At 40.2% G+C, this 27706-nt stretch overlaps 3 protein-coding genes across 8 annotated transcripts in view; 2 read left to right on the forward strand and 1 right to left on the reverse strand.

Moving 5' to 3' along the window:
* Positions 1-5141, forward strand: part of LOC109038175 (uncharacterized) — a 44517-nt gene extending 39376 nt beyond the window's left edge. Inside the window, exon 14 of the mRNA XM_072304434.1 lies at positions 1260-5141. Coding sequence (XP_072160535.1) covers positions 1260-1346 — 87 coding nt within the window. The 3' untranslated portion in view covers positions 1347-5141. The remainder of the gene's footprint in view (positions 1-1259) is intronic.
* LOC109038178 (uncharacterized) overlaps positions 1-27706 on the forward strand; it is an 82262-nt gene that overhangs the window by 23782 nt on the left and 30774 nt on the right. For 2 of the 6 annotated variants that reach the window (XM_072304003.1, XM_072304008.1), the window contains exon 1: positions 7256-7458. The exons of 1 other annotated variant lie outside the window; for it this stretch is intronic. The gene's annotated coding sequence lies outside the window, so the exon portion shown is untranslated. Of the gene's footprint in view, positions 1-7255; positions 7459-14020; positions 14280-16031; positions 16148-27706 lie in introns of those variants that run through there. 3 more of the 6 variants (XM_072304006.1, XM_072304005.1, XM_072304007.1) reach the window with 3 other exon arrangements.
* LOC109038171 (uncharacterized) lies at positions 12003-26740 on the reverse strand. Its single transcript, XM_072304010.1, is given in 4 exon segments — positions 12003-12322; positions 12324-12515; positions 18114-18535; positions 26253-26740. Coding segments are annotated over 4 exon segments (1302 nt in total). The 5' UTR covers positions 26682-26740; the 3' UTR covers positions 12003-12063.

The raw sequence follows: 27706 nt of genomic DNA on the forward strand, positions 1-27706 counted from the left end.
ACTCTGTTGTTTACTGCTGTTCTAAGGAAAAACGCTGTATGAACATTCCAGTGTTGCCAAATTACTCCGGATAAAAAATGTATTTTGGAAGAAAGTCATGCATATTTTTCCTTGAAATTTTCAGATATTTTAGATTTAAGTGTGAACAGAATTATCTAAAAAATTTGAAGAAAAGTGTTCATGATTTTCTCATTAAATTCTTATTTTATTAAAGAAAATTTGACAGCCTCTGAAGGTTCTTACAGCGTTTTTTCTCAGCGTGGCAGTACAGTTAGACTACATTCTGCAATTCAGAACTACAATCTGGCTCTGTTTAGAAACAACATATGTACCATTACTTTCCCTATGTATAAGTGTTTTTACGGATGACCCAGAAATTGTAGTTTCTAATTGCAAAATGAAGGTCAGTTTTTCATTGTCTAAATGACAGCTACATATGTTGCATGTTTGTGCAAGACAGAACCTTGTATATAATTATCCGATCTATTTTGAGAAAAATGGTGTATCAGCATTGCCATTTTTTAGAATTTCGGATGATGTTTCTGTTGAGAAGGACACTTTGATAGGCCACTCAACAGCAGCAGAGTCAGGAGGCAAGTCCAAAGTTCAAACTGGCTTTTATCCATCAAGAACGTTCTCAAATAAACTAAAGTTGAAAGAGGGGTTATTGGATTAATTGAAGTGGGCAAAGATGCAATGCATTATCACTGATATCTGAATTTTTTTTCTGCTAAAAGATTTCAAATCTTGAATTGCATGGTTTTAAGTTAAGTTGAACATAATTTTCAAGCTCCTAACCTTGGAGTACTAGTTAATGGACTCATAAACTGATCTGAAGAGTATAAACTTAAAAATGCGCAAACTATCCTAATTTTTGTGTGTGAGTATTATCAATTCAATCATGAGAAAATTACGTTTCTGTGACTGTTGACAGGAAAATTGACCATGATGCTGAAAATCAGAGTCTACCTTTTTTATTATTTTTTTTTTCCAAAAAAAGAAAAAAACAGGCCAATCTCATCTCTTGGAACTATAACAAAAAATTCCTCAAACAGAGAAGAAAAATCACAAAAAATTGTTAAGAGACTACGTTGATTTAGTATCATATTAAACCATAAATACATGCTGAGAAATTTGCAATGCCCTGAACTAAGTTACGCGGTTTCTTAATCTAACCGTTGACATATTTTTATTTCAGCTGTAACCAAGCCTATTTTACACATGACGCTTTCAACTGATTATCTCTCTTTTTGTTGCAGGTCCAGCCAAGTCATAAAGTGTGTTACATTCCTTACAATGGCCATGAACTGCCATACGGTGATTACGAAGTTATGGTAGTCAAGTAACTCCTCTCAGCTTTAGCTCTATGTGTTGTAATCATTGTAAATGTGAGGTTTTTTTCTGTAAGCATGAATTTTTTGGTAGCGGAAAATATGCCTGTAAACATAAAGACTCCGGCTTGACAAACTGGATCTTGTGGAGTATATTCGCTCAACAAACAAACTCGACATTTCGGATCTGATCCTTGTCACATTGTTTTGGACTTTTATTGCTTTGGAGTCCAAAAAGACAAGGGCAGGAACCTGAACTAGAGATTTTACTTGTGGCTCCAGCTGAGATAGCGGTATCTTTGGCTGTTCGCATCGAGAGCCAGTCTACATTGAAAAAAAAAATTCGTCTCAACCTTGATATACTTTTTGAATTAAAACTAGTGTTCGCAGTGCTGCCTGCTAAGGAAAAATGCCCTATGAAAATTCGAATGTTTCCAAATTAACTCTCAGAAAGTACACTTTTTTTTTTATTTATTTATTTTTTTTTGTGAAAACTAAGAATATTTTTCAGCAAAATTGGCAGACATTTTAGATCATATTATGATCAAAATTCTCTGAAAATTTAAAAGAAAAATATTCACAATTTACCTGGAAATTCGTGATTTGCCCAAAAAAAGTTTGGCATTGTTTAAAGGCTCGTACGGCATTCTTTCTCAGTACGGCAGAGTGCTACACATCCAGATCTTACACCTCAATCAGTTTTCAAGCCTTAGAAGTCTTTGTGCCAAAATACCCATAATTTTCACCCTAATTTTTGGAAGGTACGGAATTTTTCACCCATCCAGTTTTACCTTCTTTATATCTGTAAATACTTTTACCATTCCTATATCTGTCTGTTATCACTGTGTATTCTAACAATTCAAAAGTCTTAAATTCATTTGTTGTTTGAACTGTATAATCTTTGGTGAAACTGAATCACTTATATTTTAGTTTGCAAAATTTTAGATTTCCTGTCATAACATCATTTTTTTGCAGTGGACCAATCTTTGTAACTGTTCTAAATTGTGTTTGATTTGCTTTGCATTTTCAAGAATGTTCTCAGCAAAGGACCCTGCACTGACAACCTCAGAATCCTGTGCAGGCTTTTCATCATTATTTGATATGGTGTCTTTAAACATTGTGAGCTTTTAAAATCGAAACTTTCTACTTCTCAGTCTTGCTTTCCTTGAAATTGGCCCGTGGAAAGTTACATTTTCAAAGTTTATCGTTCCCTAAAGATCATGAAGAACATCACATGGAATTTAGCCAGAGCTGAATTCTTTGGTTCTATGTACAGGCACCTTTTATTGCGAAAATATCAGTGATTTTATAATAATATAAATTATGACCTAAGATTCAAACAGAGTTGTCACAGTCAGCGAATACCAGGAAACCTGAGAAATGTCAGAGAATTTGATGAAAGTGTCAAGGAAAAATTGTTAAGTCACCTTTATTTACTTTCTAGAAGGGTTTTGATGTTTTAAACAACAATGTTTTCCTGGAAACTATTTCAAATTATGTCTTCCTAAACATTTGGTATATCTCCAATTGTCTTTGTCAGGGACTATTACCCAAATGTGTCAGGGAAATTCATCTCTAAAATCTATGGCAACCCTGTTTAAAAATGCCACTTTGAAATACATTTTTTTAAAATTTTATCATTGAAGTGTGAATGTATTTCGTCTTAAGTTTACTTTCAAGGACATCTCGTATTTTGATCTCATCCAGGCAAAGAAAAAAATTCGATTTGTATCTAAATTTTGCAAATATGCAAAAAAAAACTCTTGGATAAGTTGTCAGACATTGAAAGTCTACACCTTTGTCTCACAATTCAAACTGTTATGGAATTGTGCATGTGTTCATAGTTTGTCTACCAAAGTTGTTGTCAGTCAAGGAAGGCATTTCATGCCATATTTTTAGCTTGCGCCATTGATTCACTACTTTTGATCACAACATTTAATGTTAATAGGATAATTTACCAAATGCATAAAATTTTAAAATTGTTTTAAAGTACCCAATTTGCTCCTAAATTTTTTTTTAACTCCATTAAAATAAATTTAAGTGCAAAAGAATATGCCAAAATTATTTTAAAATTTTATTCATATGACTTGCATCCAACCCCCCGCATGTTTTTCATTACCTACAAAACTTACGTTTGTATTTATAATTTAAGGAAGTCTCAAATGACAATTAGTCTACTTGTGAACAAGCCGTCAAGTAAAAAAATGAAAGGAAACGCCAAATTTGTATCTATTTTAGAGCCAGCATTTTGGAAGAACAGTAGTGTGTAGTATTATCGATTAAACAATGTAGCAACATAAACTTGAATCAAAGCAATTCAATTATCTGTGATGTTCAAATTACATTTTAGTAGTAAGTTTTTGTACATACTGTAGATTAAAGACATCACCTTGAAAATCTTGCAACAATGGGCACTCATATTCAATATTCAGATTAGAATTAGCTTTCGTATTTAATTTTTAATGCAGATTGATATTTGTACAAAGTAACACTGCAAATTTTGTCCAAAATTTGTGTGGAAGTAATTCAGTGTAAGATGAAAATGAGAATATTTTTGAGTGGGTGTTGATGAATTATCTGGAAATTCTGCCAGAAGAATATGGTGTGTTTGTGGTCATGATCATGAAAGAGTTAAGAAAAAGGAGAGGATACTTAATCTAAAACTTTTTCCCTGATGGATGGAATACATTCGAAGATTAACCTCTGTTCTCAAGTATAGTCTGTGCAGGTTCGTACACATTCAAAAATTCAGAACGTCATTTACATGTGATCAACTGTTGTCAAACAACACATGTTGAAATTTAACTCTGCTAAGTCCCTAGTATGTTCTAGGTACTTTGTAAAAGGGAAACTACCTGTCAATATTTATCAAAATTCTCTTAGATTTTTCTTCTCTCTATCAAAATTATTCTGTGAAAATTTCAAGTCATATTGTCCGTTAGATATTCTTCAAAAAATGAAGTATTACGAAAGATTTTATAACGAAACAGAGTTCTATTTTTGCAGAATTTAATCATCAGTTGGTGACTGTCCATAATTGTAGTACACGTAGGCAAATTTTCGTAGAAAGAATTTTTTTTCAGATGAGGTCAAAAATCGGTCAGAATTTTTAACAGTAAATTCTCTTTAGTACCTGCAGAAACAATTTATCGATGCTCTTTCTGCTATCAACACTTCAATTCTGCTGAACACCCTGCCAAACCTTTTTTTTTTTTTATTAATCGCTGCTAATGTCTTGACTGAGACAGAAGCGAAACTTGTGGTTACACTGAATAATTATGCACCATGATGTCCAAGTATGTTTTGCCAGATGACAGAGTGGTCTTGCACTTAGGAGATTTTTCCAATGGAGTAGCTGAAGCACACACAGTGATGGTGAGACTTGAGAAATATGCATTGCAATTTGCAGCATTGGAGACCTCCTCTCACAATTCATTTTTTAAATCAGAAAATACTCATCTCTTGAAAACCTCTTTGATTTTTCTTCTCTGTGTGAAGAATAATCTATGAGTATTCCGAGCAATAGTGTCCGTTTGTTCTCTTTTGATAAAACAAAATGAAAGTTGAGATTTTACAACGCTGCAATCAAAATATGCATTTTTGCAGTTTCGTTGTCGATAAGCTCTTAAGAGCCAACTCTGGATTTTGTAAATTTTGTAAAGTTAGCCAAATACTTACTCTGTAATTTTTGTGCAATCAAGTGCTTTAAAGTTTTGCAGGATGTACTTCTTCTGATGAGAGAGAACAATTTTTGTATATAAGGCATTTTAGTGACTCATTGTTGAAGTGTAATATATTTTTTACCTGTGCTTTAATGAGTTATTTTTCCAATCCTCAATATTGAACACTTTTCCAGGAATTCCACAGGTCTTGAAAACGGAACCTATTTTTTTAGATTCCTTTTCTGAAAGAAGCTTATAGTTCACTCTGCTTTTTCAAAAAATTAATTTAAAAAAAAATTGGGTGCCACTGATCCAGCAGGAAAATTAAATAGGGGCTAGGGAATTGCATTAATATGACTGGAAATGTGAAAAATCTTGTAGCTTGAAATCTGAAAAAATATCAGCGCTGTCCACCTAATCAAATTGACTCTCAGCCTGGTTCGTAGTTCAATGCTCCGTTTACTACACTCTGCAGAACAGAAATTCATTCTAGAAGAAAAAAAGGTTTACAACGATGACCAAATTGCGATACCATGCATCTCCGTTCGCAAAGTTGCAAACTTCCTGTCATGCTTTATTTTTTCTTTGCAGGACTTGTCTGCATATTTTCTTAAAAACTTCCCTCTATTTTTTGTATCAGCAGAAAATATTCTGTTTAAAGAAGCTGTGAAGTTGGCTCGTTTCTCTTAGAAAAAAAGCAAATAGAAGTGGAAATTTAGAGACACTGCAATAGAGATAAGTGGTTTTTCTCTTTTGCCAGCGACGTGTTCTTGTCATTTGCAAAGAATTAATGTTAAAAATTTTTCATTTTTAATTCTGTGCATCCAAATTGTGGAAATGATTAATCTGGGAATTCGATCATTTTAGTCTGAGAAACTCTCCTATCATAATCTATAGACTGCAGACTCCTGCATCTCAATGGGGCAATTATTGAAATGATATCGACTCTATGTTGCCGCTTTGTCGTGTCACACTCAGTCGATGCTGCGACACGACAAAGCGGCGACATAGAGTTGATATCATTTCAATAATCGTCCCGCAGATGATTAGAAGCAATTTCTCTAATAGACGGCTTTTTGCAGGAAAGAACTTACATCCTTGCAGTGCTGCTTAAGATCTTAGAACTTCTTCTACATTGTAGGAAAAACTCATCATTGTATCAATCGAGTTCTATTTTTACAAAGAAAAATGTTGACTGAATGAAAAAATCATTGTCCCTGGTAGCAGTGGCTGTTGAGAAAAGTTGTAAAAAACTCGTAAATTTTAAGAGATCTCTTAAAATTTACTTACCTAAAACCACTTGAAAATTACTTAAAAAAACTCTTGAAATATTCGTATAAGAAAACCCTTTTTGGGGCTTTTTTTTACATAAATTTGAAGAAAAATTTTAAGTAAAATTTATGTATTTTTTTTAGCTTCCTGCGGGCAAAAACGGAGAAAAAAAGTGGTGAACAAAAAAGTATAAAAGGAGCAGTTGCAGCCCATAAAAATTGAGGATATAGTTTATTGATTTTCACGTAAATTTTACGTTTTCTTTTAATTAAAATAACACTATTTTTTTACTCAAAAGAATTCCCCAAAAGGGTTTCCTAAAACGAGTATTTTAAGAGTTTTTTTCCTTAAAAATTTACGAACTCTTAAAATTAACAAGTATTTTACATTTTTTTGTACAACTTTTTGTAGAACTTTTTTCAAGAGCCATTGCTACTAGGGGTATACTTCAGATTTTGCTCTCACTTTAAACACGGATTACACGGGTGAGAATCTAATCGATCTTGCATAGCCATTACTTCCAATTTACAAAATTCAGTTATTCCCAAGTAGCACAGGTTGCAATGAAGTGCAATTAACTAATTAAGTGTACCGTGAAGTGACGGGCACTGTATCAAAGTGTTGTGCATGTTGTCTGTTTACTAATTGAAGGGGCTTCTATGTCTAGAGAATTCGCGCGCCAGTATCAGCCAGTTTTATTAATGCTCATCATCCTTCTTCCGCCCTGTAATCTGGTTTGGTAGTGAAAGTACGAAGCGTTTTCTGTCCAGAATATTTTACATTCATATTCTAAAAATTATTTGTGCGAAAAATGCTGTCAAGGGCAACTTTGTGCTAGCTGCACGCCTTCTATTTTGCAGATACGACACCAACATCCATCAAGTACGAATAGTTGTATCTCTGCGCCGGCAATATCTGGTTATTGCTGTTTCCTCGGTGCGCCGCGCGCCGGCTGCCGAACCTCGTAACGGTTTGTGAATTTGTTTTGTTTAGTGTTTATTTCATGTTGTTATGGTTATTATCGAACTTATCATCGACAGTGACTTCCAGGTGTTACTCATCGTCAGTTGAAACGCCTCAGCTCTTTATCCTTTTTCTGTATGTTTTATATCGTGAAATTCGGTGTTGAACCATTCCTGTTACCTCACGAACCGAGGTACTTTGCACCCGTCCGAAGGGAACTTTTAAAGTCTGTGAGTAGCAAATCAGTTAATACATTTTTACATCATATATCACTGCAGAATATGTCTCTTCGAAGCCTCAGGAGCTTGCCTCTGATAGTTTTGCAACAGAATTCCATAACGACCAACTGGATCCCCTTTGGAGTTGATTCATCCCTAGCACTCGGCGAGTGATGTATTGCTTTGGTCATAATCTAAGAGGACCCGTGCACGCGATATGAGAAAGTGCACCACAGTCAATTTTTAATTGTCTTATTGCATCCTTTTCTCCTCAAGATGCTGATCAAAAGTCATTATTGTGCCAACTTTTTACGAGGCACGGTTTTTGCACAACACGCCAAAAAGTTTCAATTATTCGGTGATAAAGAGTCATAAAGTACAAGGCATTCGAGAACAGGCCTGATGTAAGTAAGGAAAGCGTTGCGTGTGTCTGTCTTCTTATCTGATCCTGCCTACTCTGGGGCTATCTTCCTCCCGCTTGCATCCGTTGGACATCCACTTCTTTTATCTGACTTTCCTGTTCCTATGTTCCTCACGAAACTGATTTGGATGGTCCAGCAAGAAGGCGAGCGAAATCCGAGATAAGACTGCTGCTTGGTGCTGGAGTTCCCCTGATTTCCTTGTTGACACTTAGCGGACTGTTCTCTTGAGTGCTGAAATTAGGAATCTTTCTGACTCTTCATCGCTGAATAATTGAATAATGACGGGGATGTGCGAAAACGGTGTATCGTAGAAAGTTGGCGCAATGGTGAGTTTTGATCAGAATCTTCAGAAGAATTGAATGCAATAATAAAATTAAAAATCGATTGTGGTGCAATTTCCCCTTAAGGAGTGTGCAGGATACATTCGGCAGGTTTAGACTTCTTAGCCTAATTAAGAATGTTTGTCCCTATGCACAAGTCTAAGGCATTACTCTCATCAGAGAGAATTGCGAGAAATAATACTGAGATTTGCCCAAGAGAAAGACATTGCGTATGATTCGTAATCGACGTGGTATTAGACATGATGTTTCATTGTTGCCAAATTTTGCTTTTACTTCACTGTATTTTGCACTTTTTTTGTTGAGAATGAAACCGTAGACTAATTGTCACTTTCGGCCAAAGTATCACAAGCACCATGCAACGTTCAAGAATTTCCGTGAAAATTCAGTGAAATTTTCAGACTAGTTAGGTACTTAGGTGAACAATTTCTCCTTGTGATACTTTGGTCAAAAGGTGACGTAATGTGCCAGGGTGTTTGACCTATTTTATACTAAAAAAATCTAAATCAGCTGCCAAGATTTTTTATTTTACGAATACAACGCATGCCAGCTTTTTGCTTCGCCAAGAAGCTAGAAAGAATCGCCTCGAAAGGTAATACTTCCTAACATGGCTGCGGAGGTCGAATAAATCCATCCTTTCAAAACCGAATCAAGAGCGTAGCAGCACATCAAATAACTTACTAGTAATGTGGTTGCCGAAGTTAATTCCGTGATGGAAAGTGACAACGCATAAGTAATGCCTTCATTGTGGAAAGATGCTTCCTAGGGTAGCCCTAGAGTCGGAATAGTTGTATCTATTAGAAACCTGACCTGAGTGTGAGGTTCCAAAATTCGATTATCAACTTGAGCTGAAGTTTTCTGGCCATTAGGCAGATCCCGCAAGGTATGATTGCGTGCAGTTAAAAGTCTGTAAATTTTTCTGAGTCCACAACTGCTGGCATGATTTTAAGTGGTTAGCACAGTTTTTCCCCAAAAAGTTTCCAAATACTTCCTCTTTATACTTGAATGTAGCCTTTGCAACTGTAATTGGCCAGTTGCGCTGGTAATAGAATCGTGTTTTGATGCTTGACTCCTGTAGATTAGCTAATGGACCACTAGACAAGGTACGAATTTAAACAATCTGATACATGTTTCTTAACAAGAATTGCACGTAGAACACGATTCTTACAACGAAAATTACTGAAACCAACTCCTAACGAAGATATTAACGTTTTTATTTCACATTGGTTACGAGGAATTTGAACTGCCCGCTCACAAGAAACTCAAAGCTCTACGTGAGTCAAATCGCGCACTACAACGGTTTCTGCAAGCCTCTCAATCGAGCAATGTTCATTTCCCACCATGTGTTGTTCAAACTATTAGCAATTTGCTACAGCTGAGCCAAAGCGTCAAGATTGAGGTTGCCAGATTTTTATATCGCAGAGACTGTCATGATAACGTTTAGCGCACGATGTGAATCACGTTGAGCATTGAGTTTTCATGAGCGGATGGTTTGAATTTACGCATCAAGAATCAATCTTCGTAAGGAGTTAATTTCGGTAATTTTAGTTGTGCGTATCGTGTTTTACGTGAAATTTTGGTTAAGAAACATGTATTAGAATGCTGAAATTCGTACCTTGTCTAGTGGTCCATTATAAGATCTGTCCAATTTGCAACTTTCTACGTTCAATATTAACCGAGGTAACTTCCTTTGAAAAATCGGCTTTTTGGCGTCATCCACCGCGGTAACCGCGGCGTCATAAATTGAGTTTTTCAAGGGGCGATATCTCGGTTAATATGAACGTAGAAAGTTGCTGTTTGGACCGATCTTATTATTTTCAGTTGATCTGCAAGAACACAGCACCAAAACACGATTCTGTGACCAGCGCAACCGACCCTTTTTTCTTAATCATTGCAAATCGCGTTCTCGCCTATCAAAGCGACGCGTTGAATATTCTAAGGTTTGTCTGCGGTCAAAATTGTTTGCATCATTTTACGTGATTAGAGCGAAGTTTCTCCCAACATTATTCACAAAATCGTTTTCACAACGCAACATTGTCACATTCGCAACTAACGAACCGCACTCATTGCAAATTGCGTTTTTCACCGATCGAAGGAACAAGCAAAGAAGAAATGTGTGTCACTAAATATCGAAAAATTCTTGGTATGGTTCATCATGAGCAACTTTTTAAATAGTAAGGTCAACGTACGTCAAGCAACGTACATTTGTCGGTGCGCCTACTTTTCTGCGCTGCATTAAGGTCTCTGAAGTGATTCCCGCATGCAGACGTTTTGGCGATTGGCGATCTCTCGTGTGGTTCAGCATGAGCGAATGTTTAAATAACTAGGGGGCTGCGCCCCCTGGCCGCTCCGCGGTCCAACCCCCCCAGAGGCGCTTCGCGCCGCTAATAAGCAGATATCGTCAGATCGTGAAAAGATCATTAAGAGTTAACGAAAACCCGGTTTGGAGACGGCGGGAAGCATGTGAGCGTGCGCACGGGAGGGGGGCGGGGAGTGGAGGAGAAACCGAGCGTTACTAATTAGCGTGACACCCTTAGCGTGACACGGTGCGCTTATGATTTTATACTATAGAGTAAGATAATGTCTCCGTGCGTTGAGCAACGCGCTTTTGTCGGTACGCCTACTTTTCTGCCCTGCGTTTCAGTCCCTGGAGTGATTCCTGCATTTTGAATTTGATCCAATTTGAAAAAAACTTAGGTTTATTGAGTGTACTGAATTCAACAGTACAATCAGTTTTTTTTCTATGGCTGTACCGGTTTGCGAGAAAATGAGCATAATATCTCACTAGAGTAACAAGAAATTTTTCCCGAAAACTAGGTATTTCTAATCGCTTTTTAAAAATCTAGCATTTGTTCAGTTGTCAGGGAATTTCACCAAAATGTTTCAGGGAAATCAGGAAAATGTCATGGAACTTATTTTTCCAAACTCTGTGGCAACCCTGTTCCTTCCTTTTCCCCCTCGTTCATTATTCATGTTTTCCTCCCATTTTATTTCGTATTTTCCTCCTTTTTTCCCCACTGGAAAAAAAACCACATTGGATCGAGAGTCCAGACTCTTGAAAACATTGACAAGAAAAAGGACTCTTGATTCAATCAGATTTAAGCTTAAATCAAAAGGAAATCCGCTCAAATTAAGAGGCTTGGTTCTTGATTTAAGCTTAAATCTGATTGAATCAAGAGTATTTTTCCTTGTCGATGTTTTTAAGAGTCTGTACTCTAAATCCAATGTATCTTTTTTTTTCCAGTGCCCTTTCTCCAGGAAAACGTCAAGGAATTTAATTTTCCAAACTATGTGGCAACCCTGTTCCTTCCTTTTCCATTATTCCATCCTTCCATTATTCATGTTTTCCTCCCATTTTATTTCATATTTTCCCCCTTTTTTCCTTTCTTCTTCCCCCCCCCCTTTGTCTCCCCTATTTTTCCCCCTCGTTTATTATTCTTGTTTTCCTCCCACTTTATTTCATATTTTCCCCCTATTTTTCTTTCTTCTCCCCCCCTTTGTCTTCCTATTTTTTCTCCTTAACACTGAAAAAATCAATTAATTTCTCTTGGAGTGCCTTCTCCCTTCTATTCCGTCGCCGGCTCCGACACGTACTGCATGAACTCATGATCCCCCTGTGGAAAATGTCAAGGAATTTAATTTTCCAAGCTCTGTGGCAACCCTGTTCCTTCCTTTTCCCCCTCATTTACTATTCACGTATTCCTCCCATTTTATTTCATACTTTCCCCCTCATTTACTATTCATGTATTCCTCCATTTTATTTCATATTTTCCCCCTTCTTTCCTCCCCCCCCTTTGTCTCCCCTATTTTTTCTCCTCAACACTGAGAAAATCAATTAATTCCTCTTGGAGTGTCTCCTATTCCGTCGCCGGCTCCGACACGTACTGCATGAACTCCTGATCCGCCTCGAGGCGTGCCATGGCCTCGGGCGCCAGGATGACCTCCAGGTCGACGTTGCCGCCGCCCTCCCTGGCCGGGTAGGCGGACATCTTGCCGTCGAACTTCATGTTGCGCCCGCTCCTCACCGCCAGAGGGCGCCCCCACCCGAAGTCGCCCTCGTACATGGGGAAGCGCGGGGAGCTCCCATGGCGAGCGACGCCCCCTCGGCGCTGTCCAGAAGAGCCGCGGGTGCGCGGTCCATTCGGCCACCTGGCGTCGGACCGCGGAGTCGTCGTGGGTCGCCACCGTGTCGCGGAGGAGTCTAGCGCCCCAGCCGAGGTCCTCGGTCAGGAGATCCTCGGCCGATGCGGAGATCGTTGTGCTCTGCACGGCGTTGCCGAAGTAGTGCGGGTCCAGTTTCGGGTTCAACCTGGAAAGTATCAAAGCTCATGTGAGAAATTCGTTGTAAACATCAGCCAGAGCTATGAGTATGGGACCAGGAGCCCCAGGGTGTCTACAAGTCCGGAATTTCCGGAAAGTCCGGATTTAGTGTATGTAACAGTTCGCGAGAAACACGATGGTGCCACTGGTTTTCTCTGAAATCAACTCCCAAGCTCAAAAAAAGCTCTCAAGTTGAGGCCAAAATGGAGGGGATATCCCACGCTATCCTGAGAGTCCACCTCTACATCAAAACAAACTTTCCATGCAAAGATAGGGAGCAAATACATTACCGACAGGGCTGCCACTTCATTTGGGGACTCCAAAACTGAAAACACGGCAACCCTGCTAATATATTTCCTCCCTATCTTTGCATGGAGAGTTTGTTTTGATGTAGATGTGAACTCTCAGGGTAGGGCGAGATATCCCCTCCATTTTGGCCTCAACTTGAGAGCTTTTTTTGAGCTTGGGAGATGATTTCAGAGAAAATCAGTGGCACCATCGTGTTTCTCGCGAACTTGTACGTACGAATTAACAGTCAAATCGCATATCCCTCACATATGCAACATCTCCATTGTCCATTCTATTTTCTCGTACACCGATTTCCCAGGCAGTCATATTCCCTCCATCGGGAAGACGTCTTTCCAGCAGCTTTGTAACGTCCGCCTGATAGTTTGCGTGGTCCTGACCGCCAACGTTTATGAAATACTCCAATCATAGGCGGATCCAGCAATTTGGCAACACTGTTTTTCTCCATTTAAACCTATGGAAATGTATCGATTCTTAGAGGGGCCAGGTGCCCCGACAAGGATCGATTATTCAACATAGGTTTAAATGGATGGAATCCGTTGTTGCCAAATTGCTGGATCCGCCCCTGACTCCAATCCTCCTGTCACCGCACCCACCATGAAGTAGAATAAAAAAGTTAGGGTGATTACAAACGGTACGACCGCGTGTCTATCCATTGGTTGTATTTTTTGTCGAATCCCAACCATTTTACCTAGGCGTTGTCTCCACGGGACGTTTTCATGGGATTTGTCCCAAGTTCGAATCGCAGGAATGAAACTTCTGGGATGTTTCCCAGTTACCGTCCCCACGGGACGAGGCTCATACGGTCCTGCGACTAGTTTGCGCGGGAAGATAAATTAGATAAAGTCGAGTATTTAACCGGGATTAAAATAATAATTGCACTCAATTGACAATTAGACACATTATTTTAACTAAACAATCATGAACCATGGAGTATTCAACAAAATATCGCACAATTCGTTTACACTTCTTCTTCCTCTCTCAGTGGGTCCCAGGAGTAAAAGGACCATACTTGGTACTGGGAAAAGTATTGATTAACTCAATATTTTTCCCAACTTCGTAAGTGGGATTCTCCCCTGGGACAAATCTCGTGAAAAAGCCCGTGGAGACAAGGCCTTATGCTTGATTTCCTTTTCGCTTGAGTATTTTCTCTATGAGAAAAGTGTCTTTATACTTGGTTTTTTGCAGTTCTTGTTCGTAGAAACCATGTCCTTCGGACTACATACCGGAAACTAATGATGGAGTTCAGACATAATGGAGGGCCTCGATAAAGGACTGGACATTATGCTATCATTGTTAAAAATAGACGTTGATAATGCGCTGAAAAAAAGGCAACAGGAGCGCTTGCGAATGTTTGCTGACAGGAGCACGTTTTTTTTTTAAAACCCGGATTCCAATCTAATCAGCTGGAATCAATACTTTGTTGAAAAGAAATGCACATGTACGGGTATGTACTATGAGAACTAGTCACTGCATGTCTGCACTTGTTTGAGTTTCAGTATTCTCACGCCTTGCGATTTGAAAAGCTTTTTTTTTTAAGCTTAATATCTTTATTTTTTTTTTTTTTTAACAACATGTCTTTAGGGATATTTTTCTTCGTAGAATCGTTTCATCATAAACTTAATTCTCAGGTAGTCATTAACAATAGATGGCTTACCTTTTAGTTCGGTCTTTTTTACGTAGGCGGTCGAGTCAACAGAAATGAGACATAACTTACCTGTTTTTTGTTGATTATCTGGTTGTTCCCTCTGGCTATTACTTACACAAGATTCTCTTTTAAAACTAGACCGATCTATATAGCTTTCAAAGTGACCAGACATATATTTGAAAGTGTATGAGTCCCAAGCATCTTCGTTTATCATATTAAAAAGGGATCGGCGGACTAAAATGTGAGTGAATGAATTGAATTGCCTTTAGAAGGTCCTCACTGTTGCTGTCATTCAGAATAAACACGTTATCTTTTTTTAAAAGCCAATTACCGTAATACTGGTGGAGTTCTTGTAATAGACTAAGATCTGTATTTTGCTCTTCGGGTCGATTTCGAAGCTTGAGGGTCTCCCTATAATCTCTGGGTACCGTTAATGTCTTGATACAATTATTCAAGCTCGGTGGATGTGCGGACTGCCTAGACAAAAATTGAAGGAGCTTTTTGTTGCCCCACATGTACTTTTCTTAATCCCGTGAACGGTCACACATTCGTCGCTCCTCTGGGAGTTGCCGAATGGAGATGTTGCATGTGTGAGGGATTTGCGATTTGACTGTTGTTTCTTTTGTAAAAGTTCGCGAGAAACACGATGGTGCCACTGGTTTTCTCTGAAATCAACTCCCAAGCTCAAAAAAAGCTCTCGAGTTGAGGCCAAAATGGAGGGGATATCCCGCCCTACCCTGAGAGTCCACCTCTACATCAAAACAAACTCTCCATGCAAAGATAGGGAGGGAATACATTAGCAGCGGTGCCGTGTTTTCAGTTTTGGAGTCAGGGCCGGATTAAGGGGGTGGCCACATGGGCCGCGGCCCATGGCGGCAAATTTTGCAAATTTTTTAAATGCATCTATAAAGAAAAATTGGATTCACAAAAAAAAATTATGAACGAGAAAAGGTGACAAAATCTCCCATTTCCTGAGAGTATACCTCTTATTTTTGTCGTCCTTCTGTGATACAAAAGACAGCACCTTTAATTAGTCGAGTTAAGACTAAGAGAGAAACGGAACACAGAATTTGGCCTGGAACGGGGCGGCGCAGAGAGCAACGATGACGAGAACGTGAGATGAAAAGGAGAAACCCTCGGCGCGGCGGTCGGCATGTAGCACATATTAGCGCCTACAAGACTACATGAATACTTCACGCATTGCGCCAAAGACAGTGCGTGCAGCAGCGGTCGGCCCGAAACGCATCGCGTACGTAAAACTGTAGAAATACTTCACGCATTGCGCCAAACACAGCGCGATCAGCGCGGCGGCAGAAGTTAAAATTACTAAACCACATTTATGTTTGTTCTTTCATAATTTCTTGGTCCATTTTTTATAAATGGAGTATTAGTACTGGTATGGTAGTATGGTAGTATTTCCCTTCCCATTTTGACAGGCTTAGGACTGTCTACCAGCAAGGTAGGCATGGTTAAAAATGTTGTGAAAATGAAAACAAGAGTAATCCAAGAGGGAATTTAAAGAAATGCTCTAATTTTCTATGTACATTTCAGGAGAGGAGAGGATCGGTCAGGGAGGTGAGGAATCTTGACCTGCCCCGGCCGACTAGACAGGACTTTATGAAGGAGGGTATAGGCCGTGGAATCCCTGACTAATTCCCTGGACAACTGTAAGTAATAATATTGAGACAATGAAAATTAGAAAATATAAAATCAAAAGAAAAGAAGCAGAACATGAGAGATCTGTCAATAAAATTCTGAATTATACCCTGAAAAGCTAGTAAAAAGCTACTTCAAAGATTGCACGGGCAAGCATTCAAAAGCAATTTTTTTTAGGGAACCTAAACGATCGTGATTTTGAATACATTCTTTGACCGCAGTTTCCTTAACCACTCGCCTTGTACAGTTGCCGCTTCTTGCAAAAAACCAACTCACTCGCAGGAATCAATTCGGACATGAAAAATTTTGAATTGGGAACTAGTGCGGACCAGGATTTTGTTTCATAGACCGTATTCGATAACGGTTCGATGTATCGTTTGGTTCAAAACAATAGAACATAACCTCAAACCTAACTGTAAGGATTTTAATTGGAAAAGCTGAAAATGAGAAATTTCCTGACAATTTCACTTTGCCTTGGCATTTGGTACTCAAAAGAATAAAAAATCTGTTTCAAAAGATCCGTTCTCTCAGATTTCTGAATTTACTTTTTAGGCTATGTTTATGTTTTGAAACCAATCGATATCGATACAATCTCACCCGTTTGATGTATCGAATACGATCTATTCGGGAACCAGTTCGGACCAAAAGTGACAGCCACGGGAACCACGGCCGGATTTACCAACTTGCCGCCCATGGGCCGCCTGTATTTTGCCGCCCCCTTCTCATTCGTTTTGAAACATCAGTAAAAACCATCAAGTGAACGTGCCGGAGGGGGAGGAGTGCATAAGACGCGTTTACCTACTCGTGCTGGATACATTTTTTGCGAAAGCCCTGTCAACACTACTAGCAAAATTTCACGGAACTTGACGCGAAAGTTATGTTTCGTAAACCTATCTCTTTGTGGACAAGATCCTTCATTTGTAAGGAATGAACCGAAAAATTATGAAAGAACAAACGTAAATGTGGTTTAATAATTTTAACTTCCACCGCTGCGCCGCAAGTATTCATGCAGTCTTGTAGGCGCTAATATGTGTTACAAGCTGACCGCCGCGCCGAAGGCTTGTCCTTTTCATCTCAAGTCCTCGTCATCATTCCTCTCTGCGCTGACCTCCAAGCCGAATTTCATATTTAGTTCCTCTCTTAACTCGACTAATTAAAGATGCTGTCTCTTGTATCACCGGAAAACGACAAAATTAGAAATTAGTATCCTCTCAGGAAAAAGAGATTTTGTTTCCTTTTCTTATGGATATTTTTTTTTCTGAATCCGAATTTTTTAAACCTACATTTAAAAAAATTGCAAAATTTGCCGCCCCCTAAATTTGCCGCCATGGGCCGCGGCCCATGTGGCCACCCCCTTAATCCGGTCCTGACGGGAACCAATTCGGGTTCACCCGCTCCTCTGACGTAAGGGCGTATGATAATTTCTACATGAGCCTTGTTTCACGTATAAACCCATGCTTTCTGGGGCTCGTGCGGATATCGAGATACGCCTATACCCTAGAGTACCTTTATAGACAGAGTATGGTCATTCGTATATTTTTACTACAGGATGGAAAACTGTGCCGCTTTTTGATGGGTCAACGAGCTTCTAGGCTTCATGATGCTCTTAGGGCCGTAAATAAACAAAAAAGATGGCGACTCTCTGTATCATTGATAAGAAGCTAAATTTGAAAAAAATATCAATTATACGGCAGTAACAATTTAAACTAGCATATCTACGAATAACACACGAAAAACACATGAAAACATTGTTAAATCGCCTTTCACCTTTATCACAGGAGGATGTAAGATGTGCATAACCTCAAACTTCCTTGCTGATAACAGCCATCTTGTTTGTTTATTTACGGCCCTAAGAGCATCGTGTCAGCCTATTCGCTCGCGACCAATGAAAAACCGGAACAGAAATGGCCATACTCTGTCTATAAAAGGTACTCTACTATACCCCAGAGGAGCGGCGAAATATGAGAAAAGGAATACCTTTGTCGGCAGTTGACGGCCATGCGGAAGAGTGTCGTTTCCTGCCTGGCCCGGGTCACCGACCGCCACAGCTGGGCGCAAAGCGAGACGAAGGACGAGATCTCCCGGCGGTTCTTGGCGTCGCTCGGACATCCCTCGTTTGCGCGGCGTTTGAGTCTGGCGATGGCGTCGCTGGTGAAATGGAAAATCCTCTCCCTCAAGGGTGCGTCGCTGTCGGAAGCGACGGCGGGGCCGCCCGGCGGTAGCGGGAGCACGGCCCGCGTGGCGAGGGGCGTGTCGCGGGTGAAGTCGGGGAGATTCGATGGCGGGGCGCCTCGCGTGACCTCGGCCAGGGTGTTGATGAAGTGCCACAGCGACACCCCGTCCACCACCGCGTGGTTCATGCTGAAGCCCATGAAAATACCGTCGGCTAGCTCCGTCACCTGAAAACCACGAAATTTTCGTTAATAGTTCGTTCGGAGGTTCGTCCACGCACTGAAAAAAAAATCTCGGTGTATTTATTAAGAAAAGGGTAAAATTACCAAGAATTCAGGGTTCTTTTTGATCCTAGTTTTTTCTTGGTAAAATTACCATTTATGGAATTGGTAATTTTACCGAGAAATCTCGGTGAAATTATTGACTTTCTCGGTGATTTTACTGGACCTTGGTAAAAACGCCAATATTTTTTATCGACTGTGGTAGAATTACCGAGATAAAATGGCAAAGTTACCGGGAATTGATTACCAATAAAAGTGGTATTCTTACCTGAAAAAAACAATAAAAATACCGGTTTTTAGGTAGGCTTACCGCAGTCTGTCTTGGTAAAATTACCAATAATTGGTAAAAAAAGTGAGATGGTGAAGGTACCAACGGACCTTGGTAAAAACGCCGAGAATTTTTTTTCAGTGTAGTTCGCTTGAAGGCTCGTCCACGATGGAAGATTCAAAGGAGGGCGCATAGGGTGGAGCGATTTCGACTGCTTTAGGAATTCTTTTGGCGGGTAGTGAAAAAAAGTTGGGAAATGGGCTGCATTTAACGTAGAAAAAATTTCAGGCCGAAATTCCGATTTCTTGCTGGGCGCGGGCATACCTGTTGTAGGGATGGATTAAATTTGGACTGTATTTCGCAACTTTGAACTACAGTATCTTGCTCAGCTTAGAAACGGTGTATGTGCCATTACTTTCCCTATGCACGTGCGTGTTTTTTCGGATGGGTTAGCAATAATTGTACTTAGCAAATGGGTGGTTTTTATAGGAGGATTTTAATTAAACAAGTGGTTAGAAATGGAAACAAAATAATATGAACTATGCAAAACGATTATTCCGATAACGAAACTTGGCTGTTTTGAAAACGCCTTCAAATGCGGCGTGATACCTCACGCATTCCGGAGAGTTCAAATAGTTGTATCATTGCGCCGTAAGAATGTGACGGAAGATTACAATTGAAATAGCCTTCATGGACGCTGACCTTTTCGATTTTCGTTCACATTTTTGCAGTCATCAATGCATAGCTTAAGTGCGCTTCAGCTAGAATTGTATTTAGCAAATGGGTGGTTTTTATACGAGGATTAAGAAGAAACAAGTGGTTAGAAATGAAAACAAAATAATATGAACTATGCAAAACGATAATCCGGGTATCGGAACTTGGCTGTTTTGAAAACGCCTTCAAATGCGACGTGATACCTCACGCATTCCGGAGAGTTCAAATAGTTGTATCATTGCGCCGTAAGAATATGACGGAAGATTAAAATGTAAATAGCCTCCATGCACGCTAGGCTTGTCGATTTCCTTCGACATTTTTGCAGTCGTGAATGCACAGCTGAATTGCGCTCCAGCTAGAATATCGTAGTTCCTGATCGCAAACTGTAGTCAATTTTAGAATTGTGTCAAGGTCTGCGAACGGGACCTTTCCACCAGGAACGAATCGTCCTGAGGGCCGATTATTGAAATTGATAGACAAAGCAATAGACTAAAGGGACTTAGGGAGTATAAAACGATCCTATTGTTTGAAATGGGTGGTTCCTATAGACGAAGGGAGAAAGTGATGGACTAACTACAAGGCCTCTCGTGGGTTGGCTTTAGTTAGTCTACTACTTACTTCCTTTGTCCATTGTAACCTCCGTTTCCACCAATAGGATCCCTCCATATCCCTTTTGTATTCTTTGTCTATAGCTTTGTCTATCAATTTCAATAATCGGGCTGCAGGAGAGCCTAATTAAAGGGAAAAAAGGTCAAAATTGAGCATTTTGAGTTCTCAGCGGTCGCTTCGTCCGAAAATAACATCAGATTTTTTCTCTCTATAGCTTTTGTTCTTTCAAGAAAACTCTGCGTTACCCAAAACATGTATTTAACCCTAAGAGACCCCCATATGAAACTGATTCAATCGTTTTGCGTCTGAAAGAACTGGACTTTTTTCTTATGGAGTTGTTTGATGCTGGGATTACTGGGGTTACTTCAAATTACTTTCCGCCCTGGAGTTAAAATTGAACCGATTATTTTCCAAATCACGTAAGCGCCAAAATTCGGAATGCGAGGAAAACAAGAAAAACCATCTCTTCGCTTCGTTTACAATCTTCAGTTCCAAAAAACGTATGTTCTTTTAGAGGGCTATTTTGAAATCAGACATGATTGATTTTACCAGAGAACACAAAGAAAAAACAACCTTTCTACCACAAAAAAGAGATTGGCGCTTACGTGTTTTGGAAAATAATCGATTCAATTGACCTTGATATCCTATTTTTCCCACCGATTTTCCGGAACAAAAAATTTCCCTGTCAAACATTTTGTCAGTTTTAAAAGATATACTCATCGGGGAATTCGATTTTCCGAAATATTGATACTTGATGGTGAAGAGAAGATGCGGTCATTTTCCTCTTAAGCTGCGAAACATTGATGGGAGTAACTCTAGCAGACACGCGAATCAGTGGCGTGGCGTGCTTTGCGATATATCGATTGATCAGCCATTTAAACCTATGGAAAAGTATCGATAAACAGGGCGTCCGCAGCGAACACCTTAATTATCGATTATTTACCACAGCTTCAAATGGGGAAATACCGATAGATCGCAAAGCACGCCACGCCACTGACGTGAATGATTCAGTTTCTCCGTCCTCTTCAGTAGCGTGGCGTGAAGGATCGATTATCGATATCTCGCCTCTTGAAGCTACGGTAAAGAATCGATCACTAAGGCGTTCGCTGCGAACACTCTGGTAATCGATCTTTTTCCATAGGTTTGAGTGGCGAATCAATCGATATATCGCAAAGCACGCCACGCCACTGCAGGGCGATTGTTGAATCGTTATCGAATGATTCTGATCGATAACTCCCTATCTTCACAATGCTATATATCGATCAAGGTCATTCGATAACGATTCAACAATCGAGGAGCTGCGGGTCGATTGTTGAATCGTTATCGAACGCTTCCGATCGATAAATCCCTATCTTAACAATGCTATATATCGATCAAGGTCATTCGATAACGATTCGCGGGTCGATTGTTGAATCGTTATCGAACGCTTCCAATCGATAAATTCCTATCTTAACAATGCTATATATCGATCAAGGTCATTCGATATCGATTCAACAATCGAGGAGCAGCGGGTCGATTGTTGAATCGTTATCGAACGCTTCCGATCGATAAATCCCTATCTTAACAATGCTATATATCGATCAAGGTCATTCGATATCGATTCAACAATCGAGGAGCAGCGGGTCGATTGTTGAATCGTTATCGAACGCTTCCGATCGATAGATCCCTATCTTAACAATGCTATATATCGATCAAGGTCATTCGATAACGATTCAACAATCGAGGAGCTGGTCCTCTTATTAGGCGCAAAACGATCGGATCAGTTTTCGATGGGAGCTTCTTATCTTTTGGGCGCTTCTGGGTACCAGATGCGCCCTTTCCAACCGTTCGACTCCCCCGATGTAACATGTACTATACTACATGCCCTTTTGCCTTATGGGTAATGACGCCATTCTGGTACACCCGGGAAAATTTGATTTTTTTCTGCATCTGGTATTCGTAAAAGTTTTCGTGAAATGTTTTGCTTTTAAGCATAACAATCTCGCACGGACGTATTACCTGGTTAAAGTATTTTAGGGCCTCCTTATGCTTTAAATACTTATATCCGAGGCAGTACTTTCAGATTGATTTGAAAATATTACGAACAGTCACGTGATCTCTTCATTTTAGTGACGTATTACTGTGCTACTTTGTGATTGGTTCATTTTCTTGGCGCAGCATCGACACGTCAGCTGTTTGCGGCATTGAGCGGAGGGTTTAAGGTTATGTCATGGACCAAGAGAATGATAAGGACCCCCAACTCCAGTTAGCTGTTCACGCCGTGAATATGGGTCCAGCCAGCGCCAATGTCACCGCCGGCCGGCCAGTCCCTCTCTTCCCCGCGACCCGCGCTTCCCCTCCCCACTGCTGAACTCCTCTTCACGCGGCCCCGCTCCCCCGCGACCTGCGCGCCCTACCTCGCGGCGTCGCGACGCCGCTGTCCGCTAGATCGCGTTGACGCACCAGCTTTAGAGGTTCCGCCGCTCTTTCCCGTCGTCTGATTTACAGTGCATCCTTTATGTTTCCATTCTCCAATATCTCACATTCATCGCAAAGTGCTTGTGGACGATTTCAGATCGTCGCGGTCAATCTGAAGATTTGGTTGGTTTTGCGGTTAATGAATCCCACTTTAAATTCCATCTTCGTCAGTCTTCGGGTACATTAGTTGGCTGTAATATGCAATGTCAAAGAAGCGCCCTCCAACGCTTGGGCGTTGGAACTGCTTGTTTATCTTTGGACATACGATTTTCTCCCGGAAACAGCGAGCAGAAGTTCTGAAGCACCGCAATCGGAACACGTGTCCTCCAGTGGCGTGGCGTCAATGATCGATTATCGATATTTCCCCATATGAATCCGTGGTAAAGAATCGATTATTAAGGTGTTCGTTGCGAACACCCTGTTAATCGATTCGTTTCCATTGGTTAAAATGGCAGGTCAATCGATATATCGCAAAGCACGCCACGCCACTGGTGTTCTCCATAGTTGCTTCGCTCGTCGTCATAAAGTAGCGACCGTATTGTCAATTTATTGAACGTCAGTACCTACGCGGTACGCCCTCATAACATACAAAAAAAAAACAAGTTTTATTTGGACCGCGTTAAACAGAGAGGAACCAAGCCACATCAGCTATTGCCAAATTTAATTGGGCAATTTAATTTTTTACATGAAAACGGTCGTGCGGATTTTCGTGCAAATTTCAGTGAAAATTCTCCATAGTACGAAGCAAATTCCTTAAAATTTTCAAAGAAATCCGAACAAACGTTCTCTCGTAAAAAATTTAATTGCACAGTTAAACTTGGCAATAGCTGATGTGGCTTGGTTCCTTTCTGTTAAACTCGGTCCATTTATTGATACACTTATTTATTTACTTATTTATCCATTTATTTTTGAAAGAAATGTTTCATTTTGATCTGTAAGAAACGCACTCTTCGTAAATAAATAACATAATGCTTTTAAGTAATTTAGTGAACGATTTTGGGTTTCATAGTTTTCGTACCCTTTTTTAGATTTTAAAACATGCCTCCAATGCTGGGCCTAAAAATAAAAAATTAACGTATTCGAACATTTTTCTCGAAAAATCCATTTTGATGAACACTTTTAAGTGTAAAGAAACTCGTCGCAATTTTTTACGTATCTCAAAAATAACTTCACAGAGCCCATCAAAAATATTTTTAAAATGACTTTGAAATCCATTAAAAATGCATATTGCACCTCTGCATGATAACTTATGTCCTGAGTTAAACGTCTCAAAGTTGTTAATGAAGTATTAGAGCACTTTACCCAGTTTGAAGACACATCTGAGAAACATTTCATTGCTTTCGAGGTACATATTCTAAAAACATCTTTTAATTGAGCGTCATTGTGCTATTCTACGGCCCAAAGGGAAAACTCCGTCACTGATTTTGCATTAATCTAGCACACATACTAGTGTATCACACAAAATCTGATCATATATGCTTCATTTGCTTACACGCTCACACCTTGCTTACATCCTTCATTTGTACAATATCATATACATAGGGTGTCCCAAAAGTACTGCCCCTTTTTTCCAGAGGGCGAAAGAAAGCAGATATCAAAATGCGGTTTGTGTGAGGTTATAGTCCTAGTAATTACCTATAAAACAAGACCAAGTTGAGCTCTGTAGCTCAAAATTTGACCGAGATACAGCATTTTGAAAATGACGTGTCAAGGTGGCGCCTACGGGATTTTCAACATTTTTTACGAAAGAAAAAACCAAGTTTAAGAATGAAACGGTTTTATTAAGAATGAGTTTACAGATTCTTACCGAGGTAGACAAAATTTACACTTCTTCATCAGATGACTCAACTTTTCCTTCCTTCTCAAAGTATCTTCCTTCACTTTGTATGCAGCGCCGCATCCGTTCTTCCCATTTCACCAGAAAAGTTTTCTCAAAATCTTCTTTCGCCTGGGATTTGAAGAAGGTTTCAACGGCTTTTTGGATCTCGGCAATCGAATTGAAACGCTCGCACCCTGCGATTCTTAGCTCTTTCCCGCACTGAAAAAGAGCTTAAGAGGCAAGCGTTTCAATTCGATTGCCGAGATCCAAAAAGCCGTTGAAACCTTCTTCAAATCCCAGGCGAAAGAAGATTTTGAGAAAACTTTTCTGGTGAAATGGGAAGAACGGATGCGGCGCTGCATACAAAGTGAAGGAAGATACTTTGAGAAGGAAGGAAAAGTTGAGTCATCTGATGAAGAAGTGTAAATTTTGTCTACCTCGGTAAGAATCTGTAAACTCATTCTTAATAAAACCGTTTCATTCTTAAACTTGGTTTTTTCTTTCGTAAAAAATGTTGAAAATCCCGTAGGCGCCACCTTGACACGTCATTTTCAAAATGCTGTATCTCGGTCAAATTTTGAGCTACAGAGCTCAACTTGGTCTTGTTTTATAGGTAATTACTAGGACTATAACCTCACACAAACCGCATTTTGATATCTGCTTTCTTTCGCCCTCTGGGAAAAAAGGGGCAGTACTTTTGGGACACCCTATGTATACAGGGTGGCCCAGACCTACCGCGTACCAGGCCTTTTTTCGGTTAATTTGGGTCATACGAAGTCCAGGATCGCGGGGATGATCAGGGAATCGATCCCAAGGAATCCGAATTTCATGGTCCCAGAGCCCCCCTGGCGGCCCTTGGGGGGTAAAAGGGGGGTTCGTACTTCAAAAGTCAGGGTTAATGTCAAAATTTTGAAATTATTTCATCGGAATCAGAGCGTACGGAAATTTTCAGCTTAAATCGACACCAAGAAATCCAAAATCGGCCCACCCGTGTCCAGAATACCGACCCCTAAAGGCGGGGGACAGAGCCCCCTTTCAAAAAAATTCAAGTTCGTTTAAGTAACGTGGAGACTCGGAAAAAATGTGTATTCATGGGTAATCGACCCCAAGGAATCCGAATTTGAGGGTCCCGTTGTCCACAGAGACTTTTCTGATGGGGCACAGGGGGACTCTGAACTTTCAAATTTAACCGGTGTGGAGGATACCCCTGTGCCCCATCAGAAAAGTCTCTGTGGACAACGGGACCCTCAAATTCGGATTCCTTGGGGTCGATTACCCACGAAACATCTATAAACTAGAGTACCTGTATAGCGAGAGTATGGACAGATCGCTTCATGGGGGGCTTAGGGCCCAAAAAAGCAGCCACCCTTCTAACCAACTTCTAACGCACAAAATTTCACTGCCAGTCTGTTGATTCCAATTCTAACGAAGATGGCTAAGAAAGTACATAAATGAGCGTTCTTCCACAAAAATGAGTAAATTTATGCAAAAACTAAGTCAAATACGTGCTTTATAAACGATAGTTCGAAACAATTGTATTAATAAATCGCTCTGGATAATTGAAATTCATAGGTTGGCTGCATTTCTGGGCCCTAACTTTATTCGCGGAGGCATCGGTGAAGGCCTGATGGATTTTCGGAGTTTCACATCTGTCTATACTCTCGCTATACAGGTACTCTACTATAAACAAGACTCTCCTCAAAAATAAATATTTTGTCGGAGGAAAATTGGCAATATTCGACGGTTCATACGGCGTTTTTCCTTAGCGTGGGAGTGGTGTATTGCATGAAACTTACCTGGATCGCGAGTAATGGCTTGAAATGTCCGTGGTAGTCGATGACCTTGTCGTAAGTGAAGAGGTCTTTGACGCAGTCGGGCACATCGCCCGGACACAGAATGTCGCCGACAGTGAGGCTCTTGTTTCCCACCGCGAGGAGTTCCGCGCCAGCATCGTTACAGTCCATGTGGATTCGGCCGTCGGGGGTCGTGGCAAGGCGACCGGCCAAGGGCGGGAAGTGAGCGAGGGTCGTGGCCAAGCCTCGCTGGAGGTCAGTCAGGAGGTCGTCGAAGGCACGGTTCGGAGAGGTCAGCAGGACGCCCTTTTGGATGTACTCGGTCGCCATCATCGGGATCTCGGAGGCTGAGAGCTTCAGCGCTTTGGTTTCGGATTTTCGGTCCGGGGAAACCGTGCATTTTGAGACGAGAGTGCCTGAGGATGAGGGCATAGTGCTTCGCTTCCGGAGAGGTATATTCTCGCCTCTCTCTGCCAATAAATGATTATTTTAAGGAAGTTTTGCCAATCGTGTCACTTTAAGGTGATTCGATGGACGCCATATTATGTGTCAGAACGGCATGCGATATATCGCATCAATTGGTTCCATTTTTTCAGCTACTCGTCATTTTTCTCCAATTTTGAGATCGCAATTCTGTTGTCAGGAGACTAAAGCACTCACTTACCAATTTTAACGAAGAAATTCAACGTAATAAAGGCGTGGTTTTTTCGGAGAGAAAATATCGCATTCTGGTAATTCAAATATCGCAGGCTGGTTTTAGAGCCGGCAGGTCTACGATAGATCACCTCTTTGTTATTGTCCAGGTCATGAGAAGAAAATGGCCGTAGCTCAGGAGCTGCATTTAATTTTCGTGGATCTCCAGAAAGCGTATGACAGTGTGCCGTTGGTGAAACTTTGGGAGGCCTTGGAAAAATCGAATTTTAACGGGGAGTTGATTGATGCTGTCAAGCGATTTTATAAAGGGAGTTTTACCAAAATTAAGTATCATGGGGGGTTGTGGTGTAGATGTGATTATTTTGCCTCAATAAATCCAAGTGTTTTTAGGTTGACTCAGGTTTGTGCCATCTAATCGGACTAATTTTGCAACTAGGAACTACAATTTCTGGCCCAGTTTAGAAGCAACGTATGTGCCTTTGAATCCCTATGCACATAAGTGTTTTTACGGATAAGCCAGAAATTGTAGTTCCTACTTGCGGAATAAAGCCCAATTAAAAGGGGTTTTCAGGTTTGGCGCAATGTATTCTGGGTACGATCGATTTATTCCGAATTCTAACCATTTTTCTAACCATTACTCATTTTTGCCAAAATTGTCGGTTAGGTCGTATTGTATGTTAGCCCTCAATATACTATTTCGTTGACAGTTTTTACAGTTCTTTCTTGCAGGAAAATTAATCAGGATAATTGAATCCTACAGCAAATGATTGACATAAGTAAAATTTACAGATTGTATTCAGCTC

This window comes from Bemisia tabaci, chromosome 9 (assembly GCF_918797505.1).
Source record: "Bemisia tabaci chromosome 9, PGI_BMITA_v3".
Classification (NCBI taxonomy): Eukaryota; Metazoa; Arthropoda; class Insecta; order Hemiptera; family Aleyrodidae; genus Bemisia; species Bemisia tabaci.